Here is a 24,404-nt window from a genome sequence, read left to right on the forward strand (position 1 = left end):
CAATTCAAATTCAATAATTAAACGGGGCAATTGAATTTTAAACCATTGTTGGCATCAATTATTGAAATTTTAAGTCTAAACCATTAATAACTTTGAAATAAAACTGAATATTAAATAAATGGAAAAGTTAAAATGTTTTTTTTTTTTTTTATAAATTAATTTATTTAAATAGTTTTTAATTTATTACAAGTATAAATAATAAATTAATTAATATAAACACAACTATTTTACACATTACGATTCGGTTTCTGTTTTCGGAACATGAATGGACTGCAATACCCAAGTTAGAGAGAGAGTGATTGCCAAGGCACTTTCCGGGCCTTACTCGCTGCTACTCGACTGTCGTGAGTCTCTTATCTAATGAGTGACTTTGTTGAGTTTTGTGACAAAAGAGTCTGCGTGGGTTATAACAATAAACGTAATAACATGGTAACAAGGTAATAAGAAAGAAGGCCTAAAGAGGTAACGAGTACGTGATGGTAACAACAGCGGTGATGGTGTTTCGAGTGGGCTAAACAAACATGATCGAATAAATATACACATAATAAAAAACATTAAAAATAGACATAGTGACGGGACAGTTACATAAGGAAATGGCTGCTCAAAAGTGAAAAACAAATTCATCAGAGGCATCGTCATCGTCATTGGGGTCGATGGCTGCACCCACTGCGTGGTAGGCAGTGACTGTGCTTGCCTCTGTGCTGACTTCGATTAATCATTTGTAGCTCTGAGTGATTTGCTGAATCCAGGGCAAGTAGGCCGAAACCTTGACGTAAACGCCGGGCACATTCACTTGACCACAGCCAATACCCCAGGACACAACACCCACGACGTTCCAGACGCCGTTGCGTTCGCAGACCAGAGGACCACCGCCATCACCCTTGCAGGCATCCTTGCCCTCCTCGCCACCGGCACAGATGAAGCCGGGATTGAGTTTGTAGCTGTAGCCGAGACGAGTGTTGCGCAGCTGGGCTTCGCACTGGTGGTGAGATAGAATTGGCACATCAACCTCCTTCAGGATGTTCTGGTATTTGCCGTGTTCCCCGAAAGCGTCCTTGCCCCAGCCGGTGGTCCAGCAGCGAGCGTTGGTGAAATCAGAGTACTGATCGGGCAGACAGGCGGGGCTGATGTGTGGGTTCTTGGTGAAGTCAACGGGATGGTCCAGCTTCAGGATGGCCAAATCGTTGTCCAGGGTACCGGCATAATACTCGGGATGAATGTGCACGGAGACAACATCGCGTTCAATGTAGGGGAAGAATTCCACATCATGGTTGACATCCCATTCGCCCAAACGCACACGCAGATCGAAGCCATTTTGACTAGAATTGAAATTGATAGATGAGTAACAAAGTTTTCTAGCACTGAACAAGAATTGACTTACGATTTGATGCAATGAGCAGCGGAGATGATGTGCTGGGCATCGATGAGGGTGCCACCGCAGGCATAGATCGATTCCTTGGGATCCTTCTTCAGAATAGCCACGTGCCATGGGTATTCACCGAACTCACTGTCACCATCAACATAGACGGGGTTCTTGATGCGACCAGTAATACCGGCAGCGTTCCTTGTACCGCAACGTCCGAGCTGTTGGGGTGGAGCCTGAGGGCGCAGAGGGCGACGGCAACAAACTTCGTTGATGCGGCAGGTCTTCTCTACAGGACGGTTGCCATAGTAAGCGCGCTGCAAAGACAATCAGGAAAATAACGTAAAATTAGCGTAAGTTTATCTTATACGAGTATGTAAGACTAAGCCCTGTTTGATTTGATTGGTTTCCAAACGATTACCTGCTCCGCTTTCAACTCAAACTCATTCTCATTATCCACGCTGCGACGTCTACGATCATTTGGAAAGCTGACATAATCACTGCCCTCTGCCGCACCGGGAGCCGGTGTAGGAATATTATGCAACTGCCCCAAGCTCAGTTGCTTGCCACGACGACTTGGAGCTGACCAAGCGGGTTCACTGACATTGACACTACGCTCATAATGTTGTGAGTAATCTCCGTAGCTACCAAAGCCACTGGGTGCAATATCACCGGGAGCCGAACCGGGATATATGGAGTTATAAGAGGGATCGAAGCCCTCTGAATGATGCTCAGAGTGGTGCTCAAAGTGATGATGATCAACATGATGATCAGAGTGGTGATAATGTTGTTGAATTGCCGGTTGGAATGAGGGACCACTGTGGTACTCAAAGATGGGTGTACTGTGCACCATTTCCACATCGTAGTGATTAATGGGCTTTGGTCCAAAGCTTTCGTAGACTTGTGGCTCGCTATAATGATGATCGTGATGGTAGTGAGGAGAGTGCTCATGTTCAAAGCCGCTGAAGTGATCGTGATGGTGATAATGCGTGCTGTGCACTTCGGTGGGCTTCTTCTTGAAAAAATCGCCCACTTTCTGGATGATATTCTCATTGGGCGTCACATGAAGATTGACCAGTGGCTTGACCACTTTTTCGCCATAATCCGTTTTGCTCACTTGCAGCGAGACAAGTGGATTGACATTAACCAGGCCAAGATTGAGGCCATTTGGCCCTAAGGAACCAAAGTATGGATTCTGTGCTGGATAATAATCGCCCAGGACATTGGATGGATAGCCGCCAGGACGCCCAGCCGAGGGGTAGGGCAAACCGAAGCTGACGCCATATGTGGGCAGAACCTTGCGCTGTATCAGCTCAATGGCTTGGAGGGCGGGCAGTGCCAACGGGGATTGTCCGAGTGGCGACTGACGCTGCAGATGGAAAGGACACGAAGTTAGCCAGGTGGCTCCAATGAGCTGCTTGAACGTTGGTTTGGACGTGCGACCTTTTGACCCCGTGCGTGGTTAGGTTGGTTTTAGTTGCGGTAGGATTAGTGACGATCTCTATAAATCTCTCTCTCTCTCTCGGTGGCAACCAACCCGCGCACGAAGAGCAGGGGGAAACGGGGCGCAGTTTTTAGTGGACCTTGGCTGAGTTTAAGTTGAGCGTGGAGCGTTGATCAATGTGGTGAGGTATTGAGTTTTGAGTTGGGTTGTGTAGGTGTGTTTTGTATGCGTGTGTTTTTTTGTGGAGTGTGGAACTAGATTAATCATTGAACTAAGGAGCATTTACTATGTGTGAATTGCATTAGTCGAGCATTCGGGTTGTTCTAAGGTTTCTAGTCTTAGCTGCGTTATTAGTCTTAACTTACCCCTTGAGCATCCCAATGAAAGATCACCGGTGTCTTCTTCCTTGTTCTCAGCATCGGCCTGGCGGCGAGTACGCTTCTTGTCATCATCCTTCTTCTCTTCTTCCTTGGTTTCGGTGGCAGCATTGGTGGTGGCATTGGTCTTGGCAGCATCATCACCCAGGGCTTCGATGTCCTTGCCCAGATTTCTGGGGTCGATGGCCAGAATCAGATCCTCTTTGCGTCCAATGCGATCGGCAGCGGGGCACTGTGAGATGGGCACGCACTGGCAGTCGACGATCTGTTGACGGGAAGTGTCATAGCCACCGGCGCCTTGGTAAAGACCACCCTGGGAGCTCTGAGATCCGTAGCCAGTGGAGAGACCATTGTAGCTGCCGCTTGAGCCGCTTTGCAGTTCCTTCTTGTAGTAGTCAGGGTTCTGGCTGTGATAGCTGCCGCTGGGTGATCCGCTGAATCCATTCTGACCGAAACCGTTCGATTGCGAAAAGCTAGAGCTGCCGCCGTAGTTTCCAAGTCCGCCATTTGGCTTGTAAATCTCACTGTTGGGCTTCTGGGAGGGATTGTAACCCTGAGAGAGCAGACCGCCTTGGGAAGCACCGTTGAAACCAGCATTGAATGCATTCGACTGAGTAAAGCTAGAGCCAGAGTTAGATGAGGCTTGAGCCTGTGGTGTATAAGTGGCCGAAGATTGAGCCAAAGCGCTGAAGTCAGTGTTGATGGTTTGACCGCCGCCAATGGGAACGGTTACGCTGGGCACATTGGGAGCATCGCCGCCATCAACATGATGGTAGTGATGATGGACATGCTGCTGCAGACCGGCATCGAGAGGAGCGCCAACAACGACCTTAGTGCTGGAAGCGGTGGAAGCTGATGAGGACGATGAAGATTGCTGGCTGTAGAAACCGTTGAGCGAAGAGCTGGAACCTAGCTTATCGGAATTCTCAAAGTTGTAGGGAGGCACGCCGTTGGGAGGACCGTTGAAGATGGGACCGTTGGAACCGCCAGTGTAAATTGGGCCAGGGGGTTTGCTGTCGTAGATCAGAGCACCGGGTGGAGGCTTGGTATAGGTAATACCGTCGGAACCATCAATGGCCGATGGTGGAGGGTGTTCCATGTAAGCACCGCCAAACTGACCGCCAGGTCTGTACAGACTGTTCATTGGCTTGTAGGAGCCTTCATAGCCAACCTTGCGTGGTGGACCGAAAGAGTTCAGGGAGTTGGGTGGTGGGCTCATGGGTGGACGACCGTTGAAATAGCTTGGGGGTGGCATTGGTTTGGCTGGACCATAGGGGCCACCGCCAAAGGCCGATGGGGGAGGAGGTCCCTGAGCGTAGATGGTCGAGTAGAAGGGGCGTTTCTCCTCCACATCACAGCTCATCAATCCCAGACCACAGAGCTTATCGCGAATCAAGTTGCGTGCCTGCAGATCGTTGCCCTGTTGCAGCGCCTGATCAATGTTACCATCAGCGTAGACGGCATCGTATTCACCCAGATTGCGTCCCTCGCGTCTGGAGTTAATCAGCTGGTCAATGACGGTATCAATCTCAGTGGCATTGCTCTGAGTGCTCTCATGCACGGCATAGTTGCGTCCCTGGACCTCTTCAGCTGGTTTAGTATCTACTGAGCGACGGCTCAGCATCGAATCCGCATCCATGGGCGCCCATTCGTTACCCCAATTGGAGTCGGAATCGGCGGCAGCAACTGCGGCAGTGGCTGCCAAGACTAATAACCAACCAATTCTCAATCTCATTGTGTTGCTTGTTTTGGCTGTGGATAAGAAGATGGCAAGGGAAGATTCGAGAATTACATAATCTGTTTTGACACCATTACCCCAATACGGCTGTGTAAACTGGCTGGTCATTGTGCCAATTTACACATCTCTCCCCTCTCTCTTTCCCCCCGGTGCGAGTCTTTCACGGGCATTCTCTGTGGCAATCGAAACCGGTTCGGGCCAACGTCTTGCAATCTTCACGCTGACTCACAGCTTGGTTGCCTCCATTATCGTCATCTTCGTCCGTGCGTCTTTCAACATGAAAAAGACTTTTACTTTCGTTCGAGGTCGCAGACCGTGATCGTTTTACTACAGCAGCAGCTCCCCCATATGAGGTAATTTTACCTGAGCTCGCTTTGTTGAGATTTTGCAAGCGAACTGATCACTCAACTTGATCTCTCAGACACTGCCGGCTGTCAAGGCAAACTTTACGCTTTAAGTATTTTCGTAACTTTTACTACTTGCTCGATTCCCCCTTTTTCCCAACTCGTTTTATTGCCTTTTGCCTGTGTGTTATGTCATGTACGTTTTGTTTTTTATTGTGCTTTTCTTTCTGGAGCGTGGGTTGAGACTGTTGTCGATCTTTGAAGCGAACGTTTTATTTGAATGTTATATAAAGCGAAATTTGTAGCGCCTTATTGCCTTGTTTTTGGCTGTCAGAGGCTGCGCCCCCAAACGGAAGTCGTGTGCAACGTTGCATTGCAAATCGCTGGAGTTGGAGCTGGGAAAATGTATTGGCAATTTGTGTGTGGGGTTTTTCTCTGGAGTGAAAGTTTTCGGCACAGGGCTTGCTTGGGTCATTGACTCAAATCAAGGGTTAAACGATATCGATTGCAAATCAATCAGCGATGTTTAATTTGATGCACTTTACACTTGAAAATTGTCTGAGATTCGAGTTTAGATTCACTTTGATTCACACACTCGGCACACTATAACTTACCTTTTGTGTTAAATAAAATATTCCACAGTATTGTTGTAATCCTTATGTAAGTGCTTGCTTTATCCTTTCACTGCACCACTGTCACTTTCAGTCTCAATTGAATATGTCTGATTCGTTTGTTGTCGACTCGTTCACTGATTTCGCTTTCAACTGCGCTGCACGTTTTATACGCAAGTTGCGCATGCGCGACGCCAACGCCAAAGCTGCCGCTGCTGTTGCTGCTGCGGTTAGTATTGCTGTTGCTCTTTTGCGAATTGTTAACTCAAAACAAAACAGAGAGCGCAGCCCAACAGCAGTTTGGCAACAAGTTTTCGGTCTCGCCGAAGGGGCCCATTTTCTGGCTATGACGTCAAATAGTTTTTTGGGTATTTCTGGGTTTTTTTCCTTTTCGTTAATTTGAGTTGCATTCTGCGTATACACGAAGGCTAAGATGGGGTCTAAGCGGAAACCTTTTCTTAATGATCAGAGCGATGTTTTTGCAATCTCACCCCATTCCAAAAATAAAAAGAGTGTAAACAAAATATGTCTCATAAAAATGTTGAAAACGCTTACGACCAAATTAGCGTTTGCAGCTTTCATGTGGGTCGAATTAAAATGTCCAAAATAAAAGTTTTTCACATCATCTTCAGTTCCCGCAAAAGGCGTCCAGGGCTTTTGTGTAATGCTCTACTCTCGAACAACAACAGATTATGAAATTTGCAATTATTAATTGGGTCAACACCACTAAAATGACCCAAAGAGGGGCAACTGGGGCGCTGCTGACTAATCGACGGGCCCCACAAATGGCTAATAAAGGGCATCGCCACAAACCGGATCTGGCACACTTTGAAGCCACATTTCGGCGACTCGGTTGCGACTGTTGCTCATGTTTGCCCGTGTTTACCCCAATGTCAGTACAACAAGCCTCAAATCGAGCCTCAGTCGGTCATTCATTTCAGTCAATTACAGTTCATGAGTATTGTGAATCAAAGCTGTATCTTTTGGTTGGAATTACCCGAAGTTCATAAAAATTAGAGACTCTCAAGCTTCCCGGCTTTGTAGACCCAAAAAACATGCTATACGCGTGCCAAAGCCGATGATGATGATGATGATTCGCTTAGTCGTTTATCGTTTATTGTGTGTGGTCAGTGATGTTGGGATTGTTATTCACAAGCTGAGAGTGTGTGACTGACCTTCCAGCTATTGCTAGACGACGACACAATCATTTAAAGTTTATTTAAGTGGTGTTTTATGTTAACCATTCCAAGAAAGCTGATAATATGTGTAAACAGGCCGATCCATGATAATTATGCTAATTCGTCCAATCATTTCTTCGCTCTACTGTTGTTGTAATTGCTCTTGGCTGTGTTTGCCAAACAGTTTGCGCTGAGTTCAGAAGTTCGTGTTGCTTTTATCAATCAATTCATTGACCATCGGGTTTTTTTCTCGTGGCTGACTCAGCGCAAGTTTTCGGGGCTTGTTTGAAGGAGCCACTTCCGATTTAATTTTGGAAATGATTTACTCGTAGTGTGAACTCAGTTTTTTTTTGGGCAAATATTTGAATTCCCCCTGAGCCACTCTTTGAACTTGACCTTAGGTGGCGAACCTTGTTTGGACACAAGTGACAGCTAATCGCAGTGACAGTGTAAGCTCAGGTTCAGGGCTTCAATTGATCTTTTAATTGCAATTATATCGAATTAAGCTTAAGTCGATCTATGCGAAAAAGGTGTTTTTTGAAACCAAGTAATGTTCAATAAAAGGTGTTGCAATTTGCAGCCCAGATTTAAATATATTTAATATAGAAAGTGAAGTGTGTTTGTCATTATTCAGTTAGTATTAAATAAGTCAATATTATTTTTAAATTATATTCTTTTACTGTTACATACATATAATACATATAATTTAAAACTGAAATTGTCACTGTTAAGTTAGTAGTAATTAATTTTGTATTATCTTTAGGTCTGTTGACTTTTGATTATATTACTTTGTTTAATTTTTTTATTTTCAACTCTTCTCCCAATTCAATAATCGTTGACTTTAGACCTGTTTCTCTACAGTCGAAGGCCACGCTTTTGTCTCTCGCGGTCTGTGTGCCAATCGCTTAATAACTTGCGGCGACTCCCACACACCTTTTACGGCTTTTACAGCTTCCCCATTGGCAACATTTGTTAAAAAAATAGGTAGCAATTTGAGTAGATGCATTAGCTGCAACCAAGCATAGTTGCATATTGCAATTGTGCCACGGTTTTGCCCAAAAATCAACATTAAAATCTGTGGAAAAGCCCACTAAAACAATGCAACTACAGACCGAAAATTTACTCGTACTTCAATTGGCCTAGCCAATTCTCAGCTCGAAGCCGGTCGTTAATCGTCGGGCCTTGGGGAAACCCCAGCTAAGCTTTTGTGGCAAGCCACACACAGTTGTTGTTTGTATCTCTCAGTCGCAGTTGAAGTCTCAGTCTCAGTCTCAGTCTCTGTATTTGTTTGTCTCTCTGTTTGCTGGCTTACATAATCCAAACCGAAATGCAGCCGAGTGCGGCACGCGATGCATTCATGTAGAGCGAGTAGTTCGGGTGTGTGATTCATTGAGATTTATTATACCCTAAGCGAGGGTTATGTAGGCTGGAGAAGTCTTTTATAAAGTTGTTATTGTAGTAATAAAGAGATCATAATATTATTGTTTGATAATAGAGGAAACTAAGCTAATAAATCAAGTCTTTGTGCGGAAATTTGGTGTAAAATAAATTTGTATCACTGAAATTAAGCGCACTAATTTTGAGTATATTGTAAATCCACTGTAAAATCAACGTTAGGGTATTTACTTTATGGCACCACAATTTGTTTAGTTTTTAGCTGTTGCGCTTTGTTTTGATTCGCTTTGCTTGCTTTGCTGGTTGCTTTTCTTCTTTCTTTTGATTTTGGGATCGAGCTTTGTGCACGCAGCTGAAATTTAAATACGTTTTTTATTCAACATTTTGTCTTACCTTTGGGTTTTTGCGGCATTTGTTTTGCTTTTGCGAAACTGCATGTAATAATAAATGTTTTATACACGTTTTGTTATTGCTATTCGATTATTGTATTTATTAGTTGGTTAATCGTCAAGGTCATTCACCCACATTATGTGCCCGGCATGATTGAGCAGCTAGTCAACCGAACGTACGCATAAAACCCGGGTTAGGGTCTCCAGCATGGTGAGTCATGCTTCACTCCACGAATCATATCCATTAGATACAGCTTAGCGCTTGTGCAATGATCAATTGTAACTCCCGCATAAGATTAAGTTTATTATTATTGTTGTTGCCCTTTCACTGAGCGCTCTCTGGAGCAGATCTTAAGCTGCAAGCTCAATTAGTGTGGCAGGAAACAAAGCAAAAAGCCCAACGTTAAAGCTGGAGTTGGCAGTATTGCGCCACATGCTGCTTCCGGCGCCATGAGAAATACACCTAAAAAAGGGTGACGGAGCTGTGAATGACAGCGGAGAGCTTGAAGCTTGGGGGAGGTAAATGCTCACAGACAGTGAAAGCCATGCTGCAAGTTCATGGCGTTGTTAATCTTTTGTGGCAGTTGAAATGTTCGTCTTTGTTTGTGTTTTGTTAGTAATTCAGTTTTATACACCCATATACGAGGAGTAGTTCATCGCAGCTCAGATTACATAAATTATTTAATTTGCCCCTTTTTATGCCCTTTTATTTTGCGCGGTGTTTTTCTTTGCACAAATTGCTCAGTTCTGGTTAAACTTTTTTAAAAACTTTTGCAGCACTTTGGCTAAGTGGTTTGACTCTGATTGCCTTTAACAATATTTTGTTTAGACTGTGTCACTCTTTTTGTCTGCTTTTTGCTCAACTTGTTAGTTCGACTTTTGTCTACGCAGTAGGACCGCCCATGGTCAGGGCCATAGCAGCGTCGTAGCATCCTTATACGAGTTGTAATGGTCCGAATAGAGAGAGCGCCCAACAACGCCCAATACCGGGATGACAGTATAACGACGCATTCAATTGGCGGTCCATTGATAAACAAACAAACCGATTACGCAGCGGTGAGCTAACGTTAACCCAAAGCACATTAGAACCACCCAGAACCGCCCAATACACGCCCGCTGTGATAATTGTGCTCAATCAACACAGCAGTCGACAGAGAAGAGAGATACGAGATACAAATGCAATGAACTCTCGTCATGTTTACGGCACTTTTATTTTGTAGCAGCCTTTTAGGCGCTGCTTTAAAATTGAATACTGCACGCCATCTAGCGGCGAGCAGCGCCACCTAACGCTAGTACTCTGGCATACTTTTGTGTGCTCAGCTATTGCATCATTGAGCCTGGGTGCACCTGAAGCTGCAAATGACAGCTAAAAAGCAGTCAAATCGAGGACACCAAGGTCTATGGAGATGGCGACCAAGAGGAAGACAATAGATTCAACTAATCGATAAGCACCAATAATTGTCGTAGACTGAAGCGGTTCGGTTCGTCCTGATGCTGTGACCTTTATGCGCATTGTCTTCTGGGGCGCATGGAATTTACGTAATCCGATTAGAGAAAAACAACAATAACAATGGCAATTGGTTGCACCGAAAAAGAAAACTGCACTTGTCAGCAGTGTGTGGCCTGCCACAAGCACACGAACTGCGTCATTATTAACCAATTTATGTGGCATGAGTTCGGTTGTTGCATAACCCGAATTGACATTCCATACGCTGTGGCTAGCGGTCAGCCAACTGCTCAACTCTTCTCCGAACTGTGTAAAATATTCATTGTGGCTTAACCTTTGCCCCTAGCGGCACATTGACACCGCCATTGAGGCATGTGTGTGAGGAGTTCAAGGTTTTCAATTTCATAAATCTCATTCTTGGTACTCTCACCTTGCATTGTGTCATTTGAAACTTATTTTTTGTTTGGCTGCTCCATTAGCTAGACATCCACATGGCAGGCCCAACTCAGTCCAATGCATCTGGCGGCCAAGCACCTGGCATGCTTGGCTTCTTCGACGAACGACCTGTTGACAATTGAGTCGGCCTAGAAGCTGAAGCTACTTATTGTCAGTCGATTAAAAGAACATATTGGGTTAAGGTACTTCAGGTCGGTGGCAGCGTCCGACAGCGAGACAGTTAGCAACCAGTTCAATTGAGTTGAGTTCAGTTCTTGTTAAGGGTTCATCAGATTGCTGCTCCGATGACGTCAGCGGCGGATAAGAATGTACCCAAATCTCCATCAACTGTGAAACGTAGCGCAAAATTTAATTGGCAGTTCCAATGTTTTTCTTTTTACTGGGAAACAACTAATCCTCCCGCAGGAGCTCCAGCTAGGCAAGCGTGAAATTCCCCTCCCAATACCACTGAACAAAAAAGCAAAAGGCGCAGACAAGGCAAGGATTGTGCTTTTGGCGTGGGCTCTTTTATTGTGTGTTCAAATTCTTTGCTCTGCTTTGTTGTTGTGAATTGCTAAACACAAATCGAAAATTCAATTTCCATAAAACTTGGCGGTGGCGGTGGCAGTGGCGGGGGCAGCGTAGAGGTAACTCCATCCCAAGGGGGCATGACTGTGGACGTAGGCAGTCGGAGCTGGGCGAAGCGAGGAGACTACAAAGCTACGCACTGCGGGTGCCAACAGTGGAGTGCGCTGTGGCACGCTGCTGTGCACCACAGTCGAGCTCTGATGAGAAACTGCTGTGGGTATGTGCTCCACTAGCTCACCCCACTTGATGTACGTCGGCTGGGCATGGCTCAATCCCAGCAGCATCAACAACAACAGCGCAAAAGGGAAATTCTAATGAGGAAAACAGAAATCAGCAGTTGAACATTTTTAGCTTAACTCTTCTGCACTTACCAATTGCAATTGCATCTTCAGGCGTTCGAACTTGGACTGTCTGCCCTTCGAAGAGCAACTGCAGTTTTTATACCAATTGCCAGCCAGACATTGACATTCTAATGGGCAACACCTTGAACATGAGACCAAGCTTTGGGCTTGGTCCAGTCTAATCCTCCTTGGGATCTTGTTCGCTGATTGCGATATTTATTGATATTGTCGTTGTTGGCCAACAATGCACTACTTTAGCACTCAGTGTCTGCATGTCTGTTTACTTTACTGATTTCCTGTGGGCAGTCAAGGCATATGCTCAGCAGATTGCAAATTCGAATTCTTTATTCCAGAAAAAAAAGAACAGTACAGATAAGAAGAGAAGAGAAGCGAACTAGAGAGAGACTAAAGTAGTAGAAAATGGCAGGAACAGCATAAAAGGCAGAAAAGTTAGAATAGAGTAGATCGGTTAGCTAATAGAAATAATTTGGCAATTGTTTTCTCTTTGGTTTCATCTTGTTGTCAACGTTGTTGTCCTCATCTCTGTCTAGTTGCGCAGCAGAACGAGGCGGGGATCAGCGGACACAGTCCAGACCAAGGGCGGCTGCTGGCGAACAAGTTGTGTGGTGCGCACAGCGGGAGCCACAATGGGTGTGACGAGACGTCTATGGTCATGGACAACAGTCTGACTCTGATGCGAGATAGCTGTGGGCACATGCTCCACAATGTTGCCCACATTGGCCAAGGCGGGCTCCCGAATGGTCAGAACGGTGCGAAGTCCTGGGCGAGCGGCAACAATCAGTGGCAAGGGAACGGAGAGTGGCACAGCTGAAACTAGACGACCATCGAGAGCCTCTGCATTGCCACTGGATGCCTCAGAGAGTTCATCTTCATCGGACTCGGCAGCTGCAGCAGCACTATTGGCATTGGCACTGCTCTCAGTTGCAATCTCAGCGGACTCCTCGCTGACGGGCAAAGGCAACACTTGCGAGGACTTCGGCTGGCTGAGAGCCACAAGATTGGCGGGCCATTCCAAGGTGCCAGCATTGGCTGCATCCAGCACAATGAGTGCAATAGCGAAAAGGCTCTGTAAGAGAATGAAAACTATTAAGGGAGAAAAGAGTAGAAATATAAACTCTAACTTACCAGCTTGAACATGATCTCAATCTTTGGTTCTGCTGATGTGGAAACTAGAAGAAAGCTGTTGATTGACTGATGCTTTAACTCAAGTCAAGCTTAGCTTTTATACCCAATCCCATCAGCTGTGCTTCAATGCATCCAGAAATGCATCGTTGATTGCGTCAAACGATAATCAGAAACATTTATTTATCGATGGTTTGAAATTTGAATACAGTAAAGAGCATATTTAATTCTAAAGCAGGTTCTCCGGCAACGATATGTCACACTTGTGCTGCTTCTTAAGCCAGAACTTCTCTAGATAGCTAATCGGATCCTTGGGTTGTTCACGTGCCAACTCCAACATGCCTTGCATAAAAATTGGAACTACTTCCTTCTCCAGATGAGCTCGTTTCTCGGCAGGCGTACGATAATGTTTGGACTGTTCACAGTGAGGTTCCTCCTGTTTCTTAATCGCTTTGGGTAACTTTTCGATGCGTTCACAATTTACTTGCTGAATTGGTGGCAATGGTCTTTCAATTTCTTTTTTCGGAGATTTCTTTAGATCTTTGGGACAGCACATCACCCATTTCTTCTTTGGCTTTTTTTCCACCACGTCTGCCTGTGTGGTTGACATTTTAAAAAGGTTTGAACTCTTCTTATGTAGCTTAAGAAAATATGAAATGATAAGAATACAGAAATCATTTAGAATGAAACGTCTGCTAAGCTAACTAGACTCTCAAAAAGCTTACTATGTTAATGACTTAACAGAAGTTTTGCATTTAATCATGGAATAAGGTTGAGCTTCATAAATTTTACATGCTAACTATCTTTATTAAAGCCGAATACTACTTTTGCCCTTTTATATTTATTCATGGCAAAACGAGTATTACGTTTTTATATATCATACTTAAATAAAACGTAATACTACTTTTGTAATTTTTATATTTCCTAATGCAATAAGGCTGGGAATCTACCTTAAATCTGAAAATACTTCTTTTGCAATCCTTATATTTCTTCATGCACTAACTGTCTTGAATATATTCTATTAAATATATAAAAACGTAATTCTACTTTCGCCATTTTTATATTTCTTCATGCAAGAAGGTTGCTCTCTTAAATCTTGGGATACTTTTAAATATATTAGAACGTAGTTTGCAATTTGTATATTTCTTCATTCAATAAGTCATGGTTATATAATATTTATACATTAACTGCCTTACATCTAAGATCTTAACAATAATTATTATTTAATCTTTTACTTTGAAATATATAAAAACGTTATACTACTTCAGCCATTTTTATATTTCTTCACGCAAAAAGGTAATATTCATACATTAACCTTCCAAAATCTTTTACTATTTGCATTAAATGAAAAGATTGCATAATTATTGTACTGTTTAAAAGGCGCTTATTGGCTTGCTTTATTTGTTGTTTGCGGCATTTTAAAATGCGCAGTTCTTGGCGTAATGACACAACCAATACATGGAGTATTAATTAACATGCGTTACCAATCCGACCACTCCTGCGATACTCCTTTGCTTGGTATTCTCACTCGCATTCGGATTCTCATGTAAGCCTCTTAGCGATTGATTCAGCTCGTGGCTGTGAGTGGCACCTTATGTAATCGGAGCTGCCTCGCGCGCTGGCCAGCCAATTGATGCGAAACATCTGCCAATTGAATGAGCAGCACTTCATGCCACAATCCACTCAGTGTCCGGTGGGAGGGAAACTTAAGCCGCTTAGCAGCTGTTAGGAGAGAATGCCTCTGGCAGCCTCACCTCAACTCAGCTCGACTGTTATCACTGGTTATCACGCTCGATGATTATGTAAGAGATGCTGTAACTTGGCAGTTTTAAACAAGTTTTCGAAATGCGCTGGGCATTTGAAAAACTTGGCTAAATCTGCCGAGAGGCCACCGAAGAAGGCGTAACACAACTGATTTTCCAACATCCAAATCAAATGATCCATGCGACAAGCCATTGACAGATATTTGAATAAAATCAATACGATCAGAACATAGATATGCAGCTGCCGCCGACTGAGACCGAATAGCCATTGACTTTGATTCAGCTGAAGCACAAACACCAAGGCGATGCAGAAAGACACTTTGGAGTTTCTGTAAGTCATCATCAGAGTTGATATCATCATCCACTTTGATAGGTGAGTATTTCGAGACTCACGTGCTCAGCTTCACATAAGCGGCATTGGTCAATTGGCAGCGATTGATGAGCAGGGCGGCAACTGGCTTAAGGAACTCGGCTCCACTTCCGACAATGGTGCCAATTATCAGTATGGGCACCAGGGCATTATTGCCATACATCTTGCCAGCCAACTGAATGCCCCTATCGATGTGCACCACCTGACTGATGGCCGTAACCGGAGTGGCAAGCATTCGAAAGGCCACCGTACGTGCCACAGCATGTGCCCAGTCAAAGGGACTGTAGAAGATGAGATACCACGTCAGCGTACACAAGATGACATCGTGCACATTGCTGAGCGGCTCAAGTGGCAGCGAACCGAGCATCACATTGACCAGAATGTCTCCAGCATAGGTGAGCATCACGTGATTCAGCCAGAGCACAAAAGGTTGCCATTCCAGATAGCTTCGAGGCCGCTGCTTGCTTGGGTTACTTCGCATCAACTCATCGCGGAGCTGGAACGCAATAAATGTGTAGTGCAGGGCTCGAAATATGAAGTGATTGGAGAAGGGCCTGAGGATGTTGGGCGAGTTCATCTCTCTTTATCGCTGATGTCATCCGTTTAGCTTCGTGTCAATTTCGAGCTCACTTGAATTTCGAGACGGTTTTCAAATTGTTTACTTAATTTAAAAAAAAATACATACACGCAGAGAAAAAAATCTTGATTTGAAAACTTTTCCATCTTAAAAGATAAAAATCTTGAAACAAGAATTTTTGGTTGAAAACGTCTTAAAATAAAATTTGGTTAGAAAAATCATCATTTTGAGACTAGTCAATCTTTTTTTTAACATCGAACAAGTAAGAAAGCTACAGTAGAGTGTGCTCGACTGTGAGATACCCGCCATCAATTTTGAATAAAAAAAAAGGGCAGTATTAATTTTAAAATATATATTATTATCATTAATATATTGACAAAATACTCCAAAGGCTATTATAGGTATATTGATATAGTATGTACTACATTTAAAACATACAATATAGTGCAAACTATACCAGATTGTCAGCCAAAGCAACTAACCCCCATAGAAAGTAGGCGTTTCTGCCCATACAAAAGTTTTTTTTTTTTATTTATTTTTTTATTTTTATCTTATCGCAACCACCTAACTTCTGATGTTGTTGATGTTAGCGCAGTAAGTAAAGATGCTGGAAAACATTATGCCATGTAGGTCATTGATCCTGGGTTCAAGCTAAATAGATATATATAAAAAAACAAACTATTTTCTTTTGTTTTATTTTAAATGATCGAAATTCGATATCTCTTGAATTTAATTTAAGATCTACCCTGCTTGATTATATTTTGCCATCAAATAATCATGATTCAAGGTTTTATATTTTATGTTATCACGTTTTTTCCTGTGTACATATAACGAACTTAAACTTAAACTGATTGTGCGAAAGTGTGTGTGCCGCGTCCTTGTCTCGGACCCGGCAACAGCGAGGCGTAGCTTATACTGCGCACCGGCTTAATCCGAGGCAGCATCTGATGCACCACCGGATGTGCCGCATAGGTGAGATGTGCCGGCGTGTGGAGTGGAGTGTTCTCTTCAGACTGTGGACTAAGCTGCAGCTGCAGCTGCGGTTCGGTCTTTGTTTGCCTGGCCACATTAATTATACGCACTGTGGGCGTCGCTAAAGTTGCAGGCAACTGATGGATTACTGCAGCAGCTGGCGGCGATGACAAACGGATAAAGCTCTGATGCGAGATGGCGCTTGCTCCGGCGACATCGTGATGCAATATGGTCGCTGACCAGGTGCTCTCGAGTGCCAGCAAAAGCAGCAGAAGCTGAAGCAGCAAAGGACTCTCTGAGTTGCGCATTATTATTGTTTGGTATGGTTTGAAGCTTATTGAGCGACTAATTAACGCAACTGAGTTGGGCCGCGGGCGCTTTTTATAGCTAATCGGATTGAACGACTCTTGAGAGTCACATGAAGTGCAGCTAAAGGTCGGCCAGCAACAGCTGGAAGATTTATTACCAAGCCCTCTCGTATATGCTTAATTAATTAATCAAGTAGCCAAAAAGTGATTCAATCGAACCACAACGCACTTACAGCTTCAATTACGCGCCTCCGGCTAATTGCTGAACAGTCAGCGAGCTGGCTAGGAAAAGGCGAGGCGACTCGAAGCGAAGCGAAGAGAATCGAATTGTGTCGACTGGGTAGCAATAAAAGAAAAAAGCAACAACGACAAGTGCGACAATACTCGACGGTGGGTTACCTAGTTTTTAGTGTATTATATGTATGTTAAACTACAAACTGTTTTCATTAGCACTTCAAGTTACGTTTTATTTGATTAGCGCAATTTGCTGGCATTCAAAATCGCACTGCCATTAATTTAGATTATTATAACTTACGTTTTTTTGGCTAAAAGGAGGTGATATATTATATTAATAGCAACACATGAATGAAATAAACAATCTTGAAAAGCAAATTGACTTTCTAAAAACTTATTTAAAGCTCTAAAGTTTTGAGAACTTTTCGATTTTAGCAAAAGGCCTTGAAGCAAACTGTAAATCTTCAACAAATTTTAAAATTATGATTGGCGAAATCTAATTTTTAGAATTTTTAATGATTTCCTGTTTGTTTTAAGGACTGTGATGCAAAATCCTATTTTAGATTCAAAAATTTCTCAATATATTGATCGCTTTTTCTAAAAGTGGGTTTTTATAATAAAAATATCTTATATACCAAAGTAAAAATTTTAAAATTAGACTTATCAATCTCGATATTTTCGTTGTCGGTGTGTAAAGAAAATAAAAAATATATAAAATATAATTTATTAAATTTGCCCTCACCAACCTTCATTTAGGAATGTTTGATATTGGCTTTCGATGATTAATTCTGGTTTCAATCTTGACATATGTATTTGAAATATTGATATAAGAATATAGAATATAAGAATCTTAAATTTCAAGAGTTTTCTATTTAGAATTATTGTTGAAATTTAAGTTGAACTTAATTAAAGATTTCTCTCAGCTCCAATTTTTTTTTTTTTTAATTTCAGCATGTTTATTTTCCGTAATCCTGTTATTCAGCTGCATCGCTGAGTTACCCCGTTCTAATGTATGCAAGTTTTCTAGGGTATCAATAAGCTAGAGATTTCAATTTCTGCTGCGTTTAGCTGGGCGACCAACCTTCAGCGTGTTGCGCATGCTCCGCTCCGCTCCGCTTTAACGTTATTTCCACTCGCAGCTCCACAAATTGTGTGTTGTACTCGAAGTAGTTGTAGTTGTTGTTAGTTGTTGTTGGTGTAATTGTTGTTATTGCTATTGTTATTACTACAATATTTGCGGCATTCGCTCGTATTTATTTATACATTTTCGTTTTTATTTCTTTACGTAAAACGGCCAAGTTGAGACACTCCCACAATTGCAAGATAACCAAAAGCCAGAGGCGTCGCTTGTGCGTTTGCTTAACGAACTCCCTTCGCCTCTGTCATTCTGTCTAAGCCACTGGCGATGTTAGCAATCGCTTGGCTGTGATTTCATGGCACAGCAATTCACACTGCCATTCAGTTTGACTTTGCCACTCGCTCCGTTTTGTGCTGAAGCATTTTGAGGCAGGCAGCCGCCCACGTTTAACAGAAACTAAACACAGACTGACAATGCGGCATTTAGTAGTAAGTGCAGTCCAGAGAATTCACATTCACATCTGACACATCTCTCCACTTGCAGTTGCTAATTGGATTGCTTGCTTTCACGCTGACGTTGGCTATGCCGTCTTTGGAGCCCGCCAAGCTGGCCATTGATGCGGCACCTTCGGTGGTCTCCTATCAGGGTTCATCGCAGACACACACACGCTTCGTTATAGCGCCGATGGGACGTGCTCTAGGTTATGTGGAGCCAACAAATTTGAATCGTACGTTTCACACAACGCCAACTGAGATCGATCAACTGCTTCAGGTTCGACCTGTCTATGTGCCCCACTAGCCATATTTATTTTTTCGGTGAATAGTGCTTTGTAAATGTAATTTTACTCTAGTTAGGCTGTGTTCCACAAGCAAGGGAAATTTTTGTACAATTGTCATACGAAATAAACTCTTATCTAAATTACATTTCTATCGCTTATAATATGTTTGCCTCAAACTCTTATAATACGCGTTTGCCCGCTTCTTCCACTATGCTCAAATCTCTGATTATGGCGGAGAATGCAGCTGAGGAATCTGCTTTGGAGTTCTATGAGAATTGCAATCTTTTGTGGCGTGCTGAATTCACAGATCCAACAATCGCCTCTCCCGGTATTGGCACACAATTTCAGCCGCTCAAGAAGAGCAGGAAAGAGAAGTCTTCGGCATATGGCGACACCGACTCGGAGAATAATCAAAATGGTAATGTCAGCATTGGCGGAATTTTGGAATTTCTACCGGAAATCGGTTCAGATTTTGAGAATGTCGTGCCCTTCGTTGTTGAGACGCGTCATTAAAAATTGTCTGTTAGTAAAGAATAACTAGTCTAAAGTCTATCTTTAATCACAGGCTGGACTTGTTTGAACAATCGCTGTCGCCTTTGAATTGGCAACTGAACCGACAGAGGGAAATAACAGAGCTTTTTATATGGCATATAATGACAACTTGTTGCTCTCTCTCTCTTTCTCTTGCTGCTGGCTGCTTCAATTGTTTTTAGCATTTTTAGTTTTGTATGAAATAAATATGCATTTTCATCTTGTTTTCACAACGATCTTTGGCTGCGGCCTTCGCCCTAGAGCTTCAAATCAAACTGAGCCTCATCGAAGGTTGAAGCTTTGTCAGGCCTAAGACAACAACTCTTTACACTTTAGACTCCTCAGCTAGTCATGTCTCTTTTTTCAGTTATTTTTTCGTAGGGTTCAGTTCAAGTTCAATGCTGACTTTGCAAACCCGAAAATTTGCACAAACGAGTTTGGCAATTTGTCTTGTGTTTGACGGGGTTTGTTTGTATTTTTGCTTGAAGGACACTTTGGCCAAACACTACACTTTTTGGCTGTATAAAAGAGCCCACTTTGATATCCAACGGCATCAGTCAGTCGCTTAGCTTCATTTCGAGTAGCCAACCGCAAAATCCAAAACACCCAAACTCAACATGTTCCGTTATGTAAGTAAAAGGATTTTAATGGATACTTTGCTTCGACTCTAATTATTCTCTACTATAGCTTGCCATCTGTGCTTTCGCCACCATTGTTGCTGCTGCTCCTGGTTTGATCGAGCAACATCATGTGGTTGCTGCTGCTCCCGTTGTTGCCAAGGTTGGCGCCGTAGTGCACGCTGCTCCCTTGGCCACTTCCCACCAGAGCTTCACCCAGTTCCACAACCAGGCTGTGATCACACCCGTCGTTAAGACCATCGCTCCCGTTGTGCCCGTTGTGAAGACCGTTGCTCCCGTTGTTCCTGTTGTGCACCATGTTGCTCCCGTTGTCCCAGTGGTGAAGACTGTGGCTCCAGTTGTGCCCGTGGTTCACCAGGTGGCTGCTCCCATTGTGCCCGTTGTCAAGCATGTGGCTCCAGTTGTGCCCGTTGTCAAGACTGTCGTCGCTCCTGCTGTGCACCACCAGACCTATGTGGCTCCCGTTTCGGTTGTGAAGACCGTGCCCCACGCTGTCTCTCACCAGAGCCACACCCCAGATCCACCAGAAGGCCATCTACACCCCGGTTGTGGCTCCCGTTGTCAAGACCATCGCCACCCCCCGTTGTGCCTGTTGTGAAGCATGTTGCTGTTGCTGCTCCCGTTGCTCATGTCTACCACCATTAAGAAACTTATTTATCGATGCAGCGAGTTGTTGACTATTTCAGTAAATAAACGAATGTTGATCTAAGCACTTAGTCTCTTATATTTTGCAAATAGTTTAGCAGACGAAATGTTGTTCATAACTATGAGCGTGTGTCGGTTGGGTACTTTGTATAAACTTCACTCGGTGTGAATTGGGATTACATATTATCAGAAAGTGAAGCTCATATTAATTTATAATCATGAATTGGACTTCAACATGCATGCCAGTAAGGAATATTTCGGAATGTTCCTAATCCGCAAAATGTTTAAAGTTAAATTACTTTTAGAGTAGTACTAACTACACATAACAAGAGGTGCATTGAAATAAATATGTGAATCAATAAGTGCAGCATATATTGAATATTCATAAAATATTAGTGATTAAGTTATATTTTCAGTAGTCTATAACATACATACATAAAAGTATGGTCTTATGTATATCCCCGTTGTATTGCGTATACGATCTGTAGTCCGCTACAGTTTAATTTGACCTTGGTTGAATAACTAATTCTCGCCTTTTCAAATAGTGAAATGTCCTTTATTAAAAAAGTGTCTTTTTTATGGAAGGTTATTAAGGTTATCAAAACAAAATATTATTATTTTCTCCTTCTTAAGAATTTCCATCAATTTTAATACTTATTTTTATTATAAATTTAATAAGTTCTGAGAACACTTCTAATACAATACAATAACTGTTGTTAAGGTTTAAAAACAAGTTCAGGTAGAGTTTTTCTGAATGCGAATTGGAGTTCGTTATGCCAGAAATATATCTTTGCTTTTTATTTCTGATGTGCCTAAGATGAATTCAAATTATTTATAGTATAAATGTAATATTGACTATGTTTATATCACGGTTTGTCTCCTAAATGTAATGTTGGTTATATTAATAATTTAATATGAATATTTGATATTATGTGCAATAGTACAGTTTGATTAAGCGTAAATAAATCTGCTTCCTGCAGACGCTACTTTTTTACTTTTACTGTTGCTCTTCTTACGACTGATGATCTATTAACTACCAACTACTTACGATACCAAAAGCTTAGCACCTATCGACCTGCTAATGCCAACCAATACCGATAGGATATATCGACTAGCCTTTAGTTAAGTTATATAAATTATATTTATAAACATTTTCTTAGTTCATAATTAACATATAATTTAGCATTTTTTCTGTGTATTTATTCTACATAAGTAGATCTGTTATTTTTCTTATTCATTGTGTGGATCTTTCTTTTGTATTTATTATGAACATTTTTCTATTCTCCTTTGCTATTCATTCTAATCATGAATTTCCTGGAATTCTATTTAATTGCAAAGCATTTTGACCTCGTACTTTACTAAATTTCTATGGCCACCTGTTTTGTACATTTTTCTATATTCTCATATTCTTTACAATTTGGCTGAAAGAAAACTAGAAAACAAAGCAAGCAAAAGACAACTGAATGTCAACACAGTCTGTAGTAGAAGGCCTGTCGGATTTGATGGATATGTGATATATGTATTAATTATAGTATTGTCACATAATTGTATACAGGATGTGAAATTGCTATTATTAGTTACAGTTCCTGGAAAAAATCAGCTGCTGCGTAGTTGTTATAAACAAAGATTTTCTTTTTGAAATCGATTTTCTATATACACGTTTATTGACACAGTTTATGGCTCAAGGTTTTCGATTAGTTTTACGCTTTACTTGTGGTAAGCGGTGTAGGCAACTGGGCTGACGACAGTCTTGACCAGAGGAGCAGAGTGCACGACGGGCACAGAGTGGACCAGGGGAGCAGCAGCATAGGTGCTCACAACGGGAGCAGCGTGGACCACAGGAGCAACAACTGGAGCAGCATGGACAACGGGAGTGACGACGGGAGCAGCATGGACAACTGGAGCAGCATAGGTCTGAACCACTGGCACCTTACGCAACAGGTTCACATTGCTCTGGTGGGTGATGGCCGAGGAAGCCGAGGTATCCACGTAGGCAGTTTTGGTGAGCACTGCGGCGGGCTGGACAATGGCGTGAGTCTCGGCAAGAAGACCAGGAGCAGCGGCCGCAACGGCAATGCAGGCGAAGAAAGCAATCTGAAAGGATAAAGGAGCATGTTAAGGATGCGTATAAAATCAACGATTTTTCCAACTGCACTTACGAATTTGAACATGTTTGTGGAGTTGGTTGGTTGGTTGGTTTGTTGGATGTGCGTTGATTGCAACTGTTGATGTTTGGGCCATGGGTTGAGCGCTTTTATACGAACATGGCTCGACACTTTTTTTTATCTTTCGGTAACTTCAAATTCTGGTTTGTTTTGTCGTGAAGTACTCGAGAGCTGAACTTGAGCCGCAAACCGGTTTTTGGTGTGTGACGGCAGCTTCTAATATCCATCAAAGTCCAATGGGAAGTTCATTAACTGACCTAGGTTTGCCATTGTAAGTATCTTTAGAGACACACACACAGTGACTGATAGGAAGCTAAGTACTTACTTATTGTGTATTTGAAGCTCAGCACCCACTAGCAAAGCAATCAGTCAACTCTCTCGACAATGGCACCAGTAATTGGCCTTAGCTGTGTGCATTCGCTTACGCAAATTGTGAGCTTCTATATCTGTGTGTGTTCGTATTTCAATCAGAATGTGTGTAGGAAGTCATTCGGTTATCCTTTCGCAGCTGCATCGATTGATTGTCTGGCATTTGGCTTTTTATCGCTTTGCCCACAAATGCCATCTTCACTGGCATTTCCACAGACGCTTCAACCTAATTGAGTTGCCTTCTTTTCGCATTGACAGTTTCATTATGTGTGTGGTGCAAAGATGCGGCTGTGGCTGCGTCTTTTACTACTTCTTACATCAGCAATTGAATTGAATTATGTGATTCGCCCGATGACGTTGAGGCGCGTAACAAGACATATTGCGTTTCAAGAACTTTTAGCTAATCAATTGCCTGGATCTTCTCGGCATGATATAAGAATTAAATGAGTTCTGTATTACGAAATTTAACACATTAAATGTCAGCAATTTCTAAGCTCATTTAGTACCCAGAATGATTGGCTGAGGGAAACGCAGTGCTTCAGACCAGCTTAGTTTTTACTAGGAACTCAACACAGATGATTTGCTTGATGACAGAATTTCGGCATTGCGCAAAGACATGATTTCATATTTAACTGTAAAGCTGTTAAGTAGTTTAGAGAATGCTTTGCAAAGAGATTTTCTTGAAAGAGCAGCTTACATGAAATAAATGAAGCTAGTAGGACATAATATATTAAATAAATAAATTAAATTCTTTTGAGTTATTAGAAGTTATTCTACTGAATATTGAAATATAGTTAATTAATAATTGAAATTCTTAAGATGTAAAAGAAGTTTATCAGCTAAAGTTGTAAATATAATGTACCACAAAATAAATAATAAAATCAGAATTTTAAGGTGTTAAGTAGCTTAGAATACTTTGCAAAGAACATATTTCATAATATAATATAATAATATAGTAAATATATAGTATAAATGAAATTCTTGTGATGTGAGAGTTACTTTGTTGAAGTTTAGAGTTCAATAAAATGAGAAGCAAATTAAGATTTAAAGCCAAGCTTCTAAAGTAATTTATAATGTTTTGCAAAGAGTATGAAAAATAGAGCAAATAATTTATCTAAAGGCAATTCTCAATTCTGCTAAAAAAAATATATTTATTAAAATAAATATTTCTATTGTATATCAA

At 42.2% G+C, this 24,404-nt stretch overlaps 9 protein-coding genes across 11 annotated transcripts; 2 read left to right on the top strand and 7 right to left on the bottom strand.

The window, feature by feature from the left end:
- Positions 1-135: 135 nt before the first annotated feature.
- On the bottom strand, positions 136-6,024 carry LOC133843099 (uncharacterized). The gene is given in 6 exon segments (XM_062276490.1): positions 136-1,319; positions 1,382-1,680; positions 1,785-2,732; positions 3,173-3,184; positions 3,186-4,936; positions 5,881-6,024. Coding segments are annotated over 5 exon segments (3,597 nt in total). The 5' UTR covers positions 4,920-4,936; positions 5,881-6,024; the 3' UTR covers positions 136-715.
- Positions 6,025-11,225: 5,201 nt separating this feature from the next.
- LOC133843889 (retinin) lies at positions 11,226-11,884 on the bottom strand. The gene is made up of 2 exons (XM_062277648.1): positions 11,681-11,884; positions 11,226-11,620 (listed from the first exon to the last, which is right to left on the bottom strand). Exons 1-2 carry the CDS (start codon positions 11,693-11,695, stop codon positions 11,315-11,317), a joined length of 321 nt encoding a protein of 106 aa, XP_062133632.1. The 5' UTR covers positions 11,696-11,884; the 3' UTR covers positions 11,226-11,314.
- Positions 11,885-11,977: 93 nt separating this feature from the next.
- On the bottom strand, positions 11,978-12,945 carry LOC133843887 (retinin). The gene is made up of 2 exons (XM_062277645.1): positions 12,797-12,945; positions 11,978-12,737 (listed from the first exon to the last, which is right to left on the bottom strand). Exons 1-2 carry the CDS (start codon positions 12,806-12,808, stop codon positions 12,198-12,200), a joined length of 552 nt encoding a protein of 183 aa, XP_062133629.1. The 5' UTR covers positions 12,809-12,945; the 3' UTR covers positions 11,978-12,197.
- Positions 12,943-13,503, bottom strand: LOC133843888 (protein dpy-30 homolog). The gene has a single exon (XM_062277647.1). The coding sequence runs from the start codon at positions 13,401-13,403 to the stop codon at positions 13,023-13,025; it is 381 nt and encodes a 126-aa protein (XP_062133631.1). The 5' UTR covers positions 13,404-13,503; the 3' UTR covers positions 12,943-13,022.
- Positions 13,504-14,090: 587 nt separating this feature from the next.
- On the bottom strand, positions 14,091-15,650 carry LOC133844061 (trimeric intracellular cation channel type 1B.1). Its single transcript, XM_062277889.1, has 2 exons — positions 14,950-15,650; positions 14,091-14,885 (listed from the first exon to the last, which is right to left on the bottom strand). The coding sequence occupies exons 1-2, from the start codon at positions 15,501-15,503 to the stop codon at positions 14,579-14,581; spliced, it is 861 nt and encodes a 286-aa protein (XP_062133873.1). The 5' UTR covers positions 15,504-15,650; the 3' UTR covers positions 14,091-14,578.
- Positions 15,651-16,250: 600 nt separating this feature from the next.
- On the bottom strand, positions 16,251-16,851 carry LOC133843576 (uncharacterized). Its single transcript, XM_062277189.1, has one exon. The coding sequence runs from the start codon at positions 16,781-16,783 to the stop codon at positions 16,346-16,348; it is 438 nt and encodes a 145-aa protein (XP_062133173.1). The 5' UTR covers positions 16,784-16,851; the 3' UTR covers positions 16,251-16,345.
- On the top strand, positions 16,843-19,637 carry LOC133843577 (uncharacterized). 3 transcript variants are annotated; one of them, XR_009894524.1, is made up of 4 exons: positions 16,843-17,123; positions 18,317-18,583; positions 18,639-19,291; positions 19,439-19,637. XR_009894524.1 is itself a non-coding variant. In XM_062277191.1 (3 exons), exons 2-3 carry the CDS (start codon positions 19,036-19,038, stop codon positions 19,471-19,473), a joined length of 291 nt encoding a protein of 96 aa, XP_062133175.1. In that variant the 5' UTR covers positions 18,427-18,583; positions 18,639-19,035; the 3' UTR covers positions 19,474-19,637. The 3 variants fall into 3 exon arrangements, 2 of the variants coding, with proteins under 2 accessions (XP_062133174.1, XP_062133175.1); XM_062277191.1 differs by lacking the exon at positions 16,843-17,123 and having other exon boundaries at positions 18,427-18,583; XM_062277190.1 differs by lacking the exons at positions 16,843-17,123; positions 19,439-19,637 and having other exon boundaries at positions 18,347-18,583; positions 18,639-19,413.
- Positions 19,638-19,772: 135 nt separating this feature from the next.
- Positions 19,773-20,746, top strand: LOC133843575 (cuticle protein 16.5). The gene is given in 3 exon segments (XM_062277188.1): positions 19,773-20,033; positions 20,092-20,556; positions 20,558-20,746. Coding segments are annotated over 3 exon segments (639 nt in total). The 5' UTR covers positions 19,773-20,021; the 3' UTR covers positions 20,720-20,746.
- A 1,582-nt stretch (positions 20,747-22,328) lies between these two features.
- LOC133843275 (larval/pupal cuticle protein H1C) lies at positions 22,329-22,990 on the bottom strand. The gene is made up of 2 exons (XM_062276741.1): positions 22,847-22,990; positions 22,329-22,781 (listed from the first exon to the last, which is right to left on the bottom strand). The coding sequence occupies exons 1-2, from the start codon at positions 22,856-22,858 to the stop codon at positions 22,395-22,397; spliced, it is 399 nt and encodes a 132-aa protein (XP_062132725.1). The 5' UTR covers positions 22,859-22,990; the 3' UTR covers positions 22,329-22,394.
- Positions 22,991-24,404: the final 1,414 nt, after the last annotated feature.

The sequence above is a fragment of the Drosophila sulfurigaster genome, chromosome 3 (assembly GCF_023558435.1).
Source record: "Drosophila sulfurigaster albostrigata strain 15112-1811.04 chromosome 3, ASM2355843v2, whole genome shotgun sequence".
NCBI lineage: Eukaryota > Metazoa > Arthropoda > Insecta > Diptera > Drosophilidae > Drosophila > Drosophila sulfurigaster.

Bases quoted from the DNA above. Each gene is read 5' to 3' on its own strand.
- LOC133843576 (XM_062277189.1), bottom strand. From the start codon at position 16,783: ATGCGCAACTCAGAGAGTCCTTTGCTGCTTCAGCTTCTGCTGCTTTTG.
- LOC133843577 (XM_062277190.1), top strand. From the start codon at position 19,036: ATGTTTGCCTCAAACTCTTATAATACGCGTTTGCCCGCTTCTTCCACT.
- LOC133844061 (XM_062277889.1), bottom strand. From the start codon at position 15,503: ATGAACTCGCCCAACATCCTCAGGCCCTTCTCCAATCACTTCATATTT. The intron at 14,886-14,949 runs GTGAGTCTCGAA...GATGACTTACAG, and splicing joins GCTTATGTGAAGCTGAGCAC to AAACTCCAAAGTGTCTTTCT.
- LOC133843888 (XM_062277647.1), bottom strand. From the start codon at position 13,403: ATGTCAACCACACAGGCAGACGTGGTGGAAAAAAAGCCAAAGAAGAAA.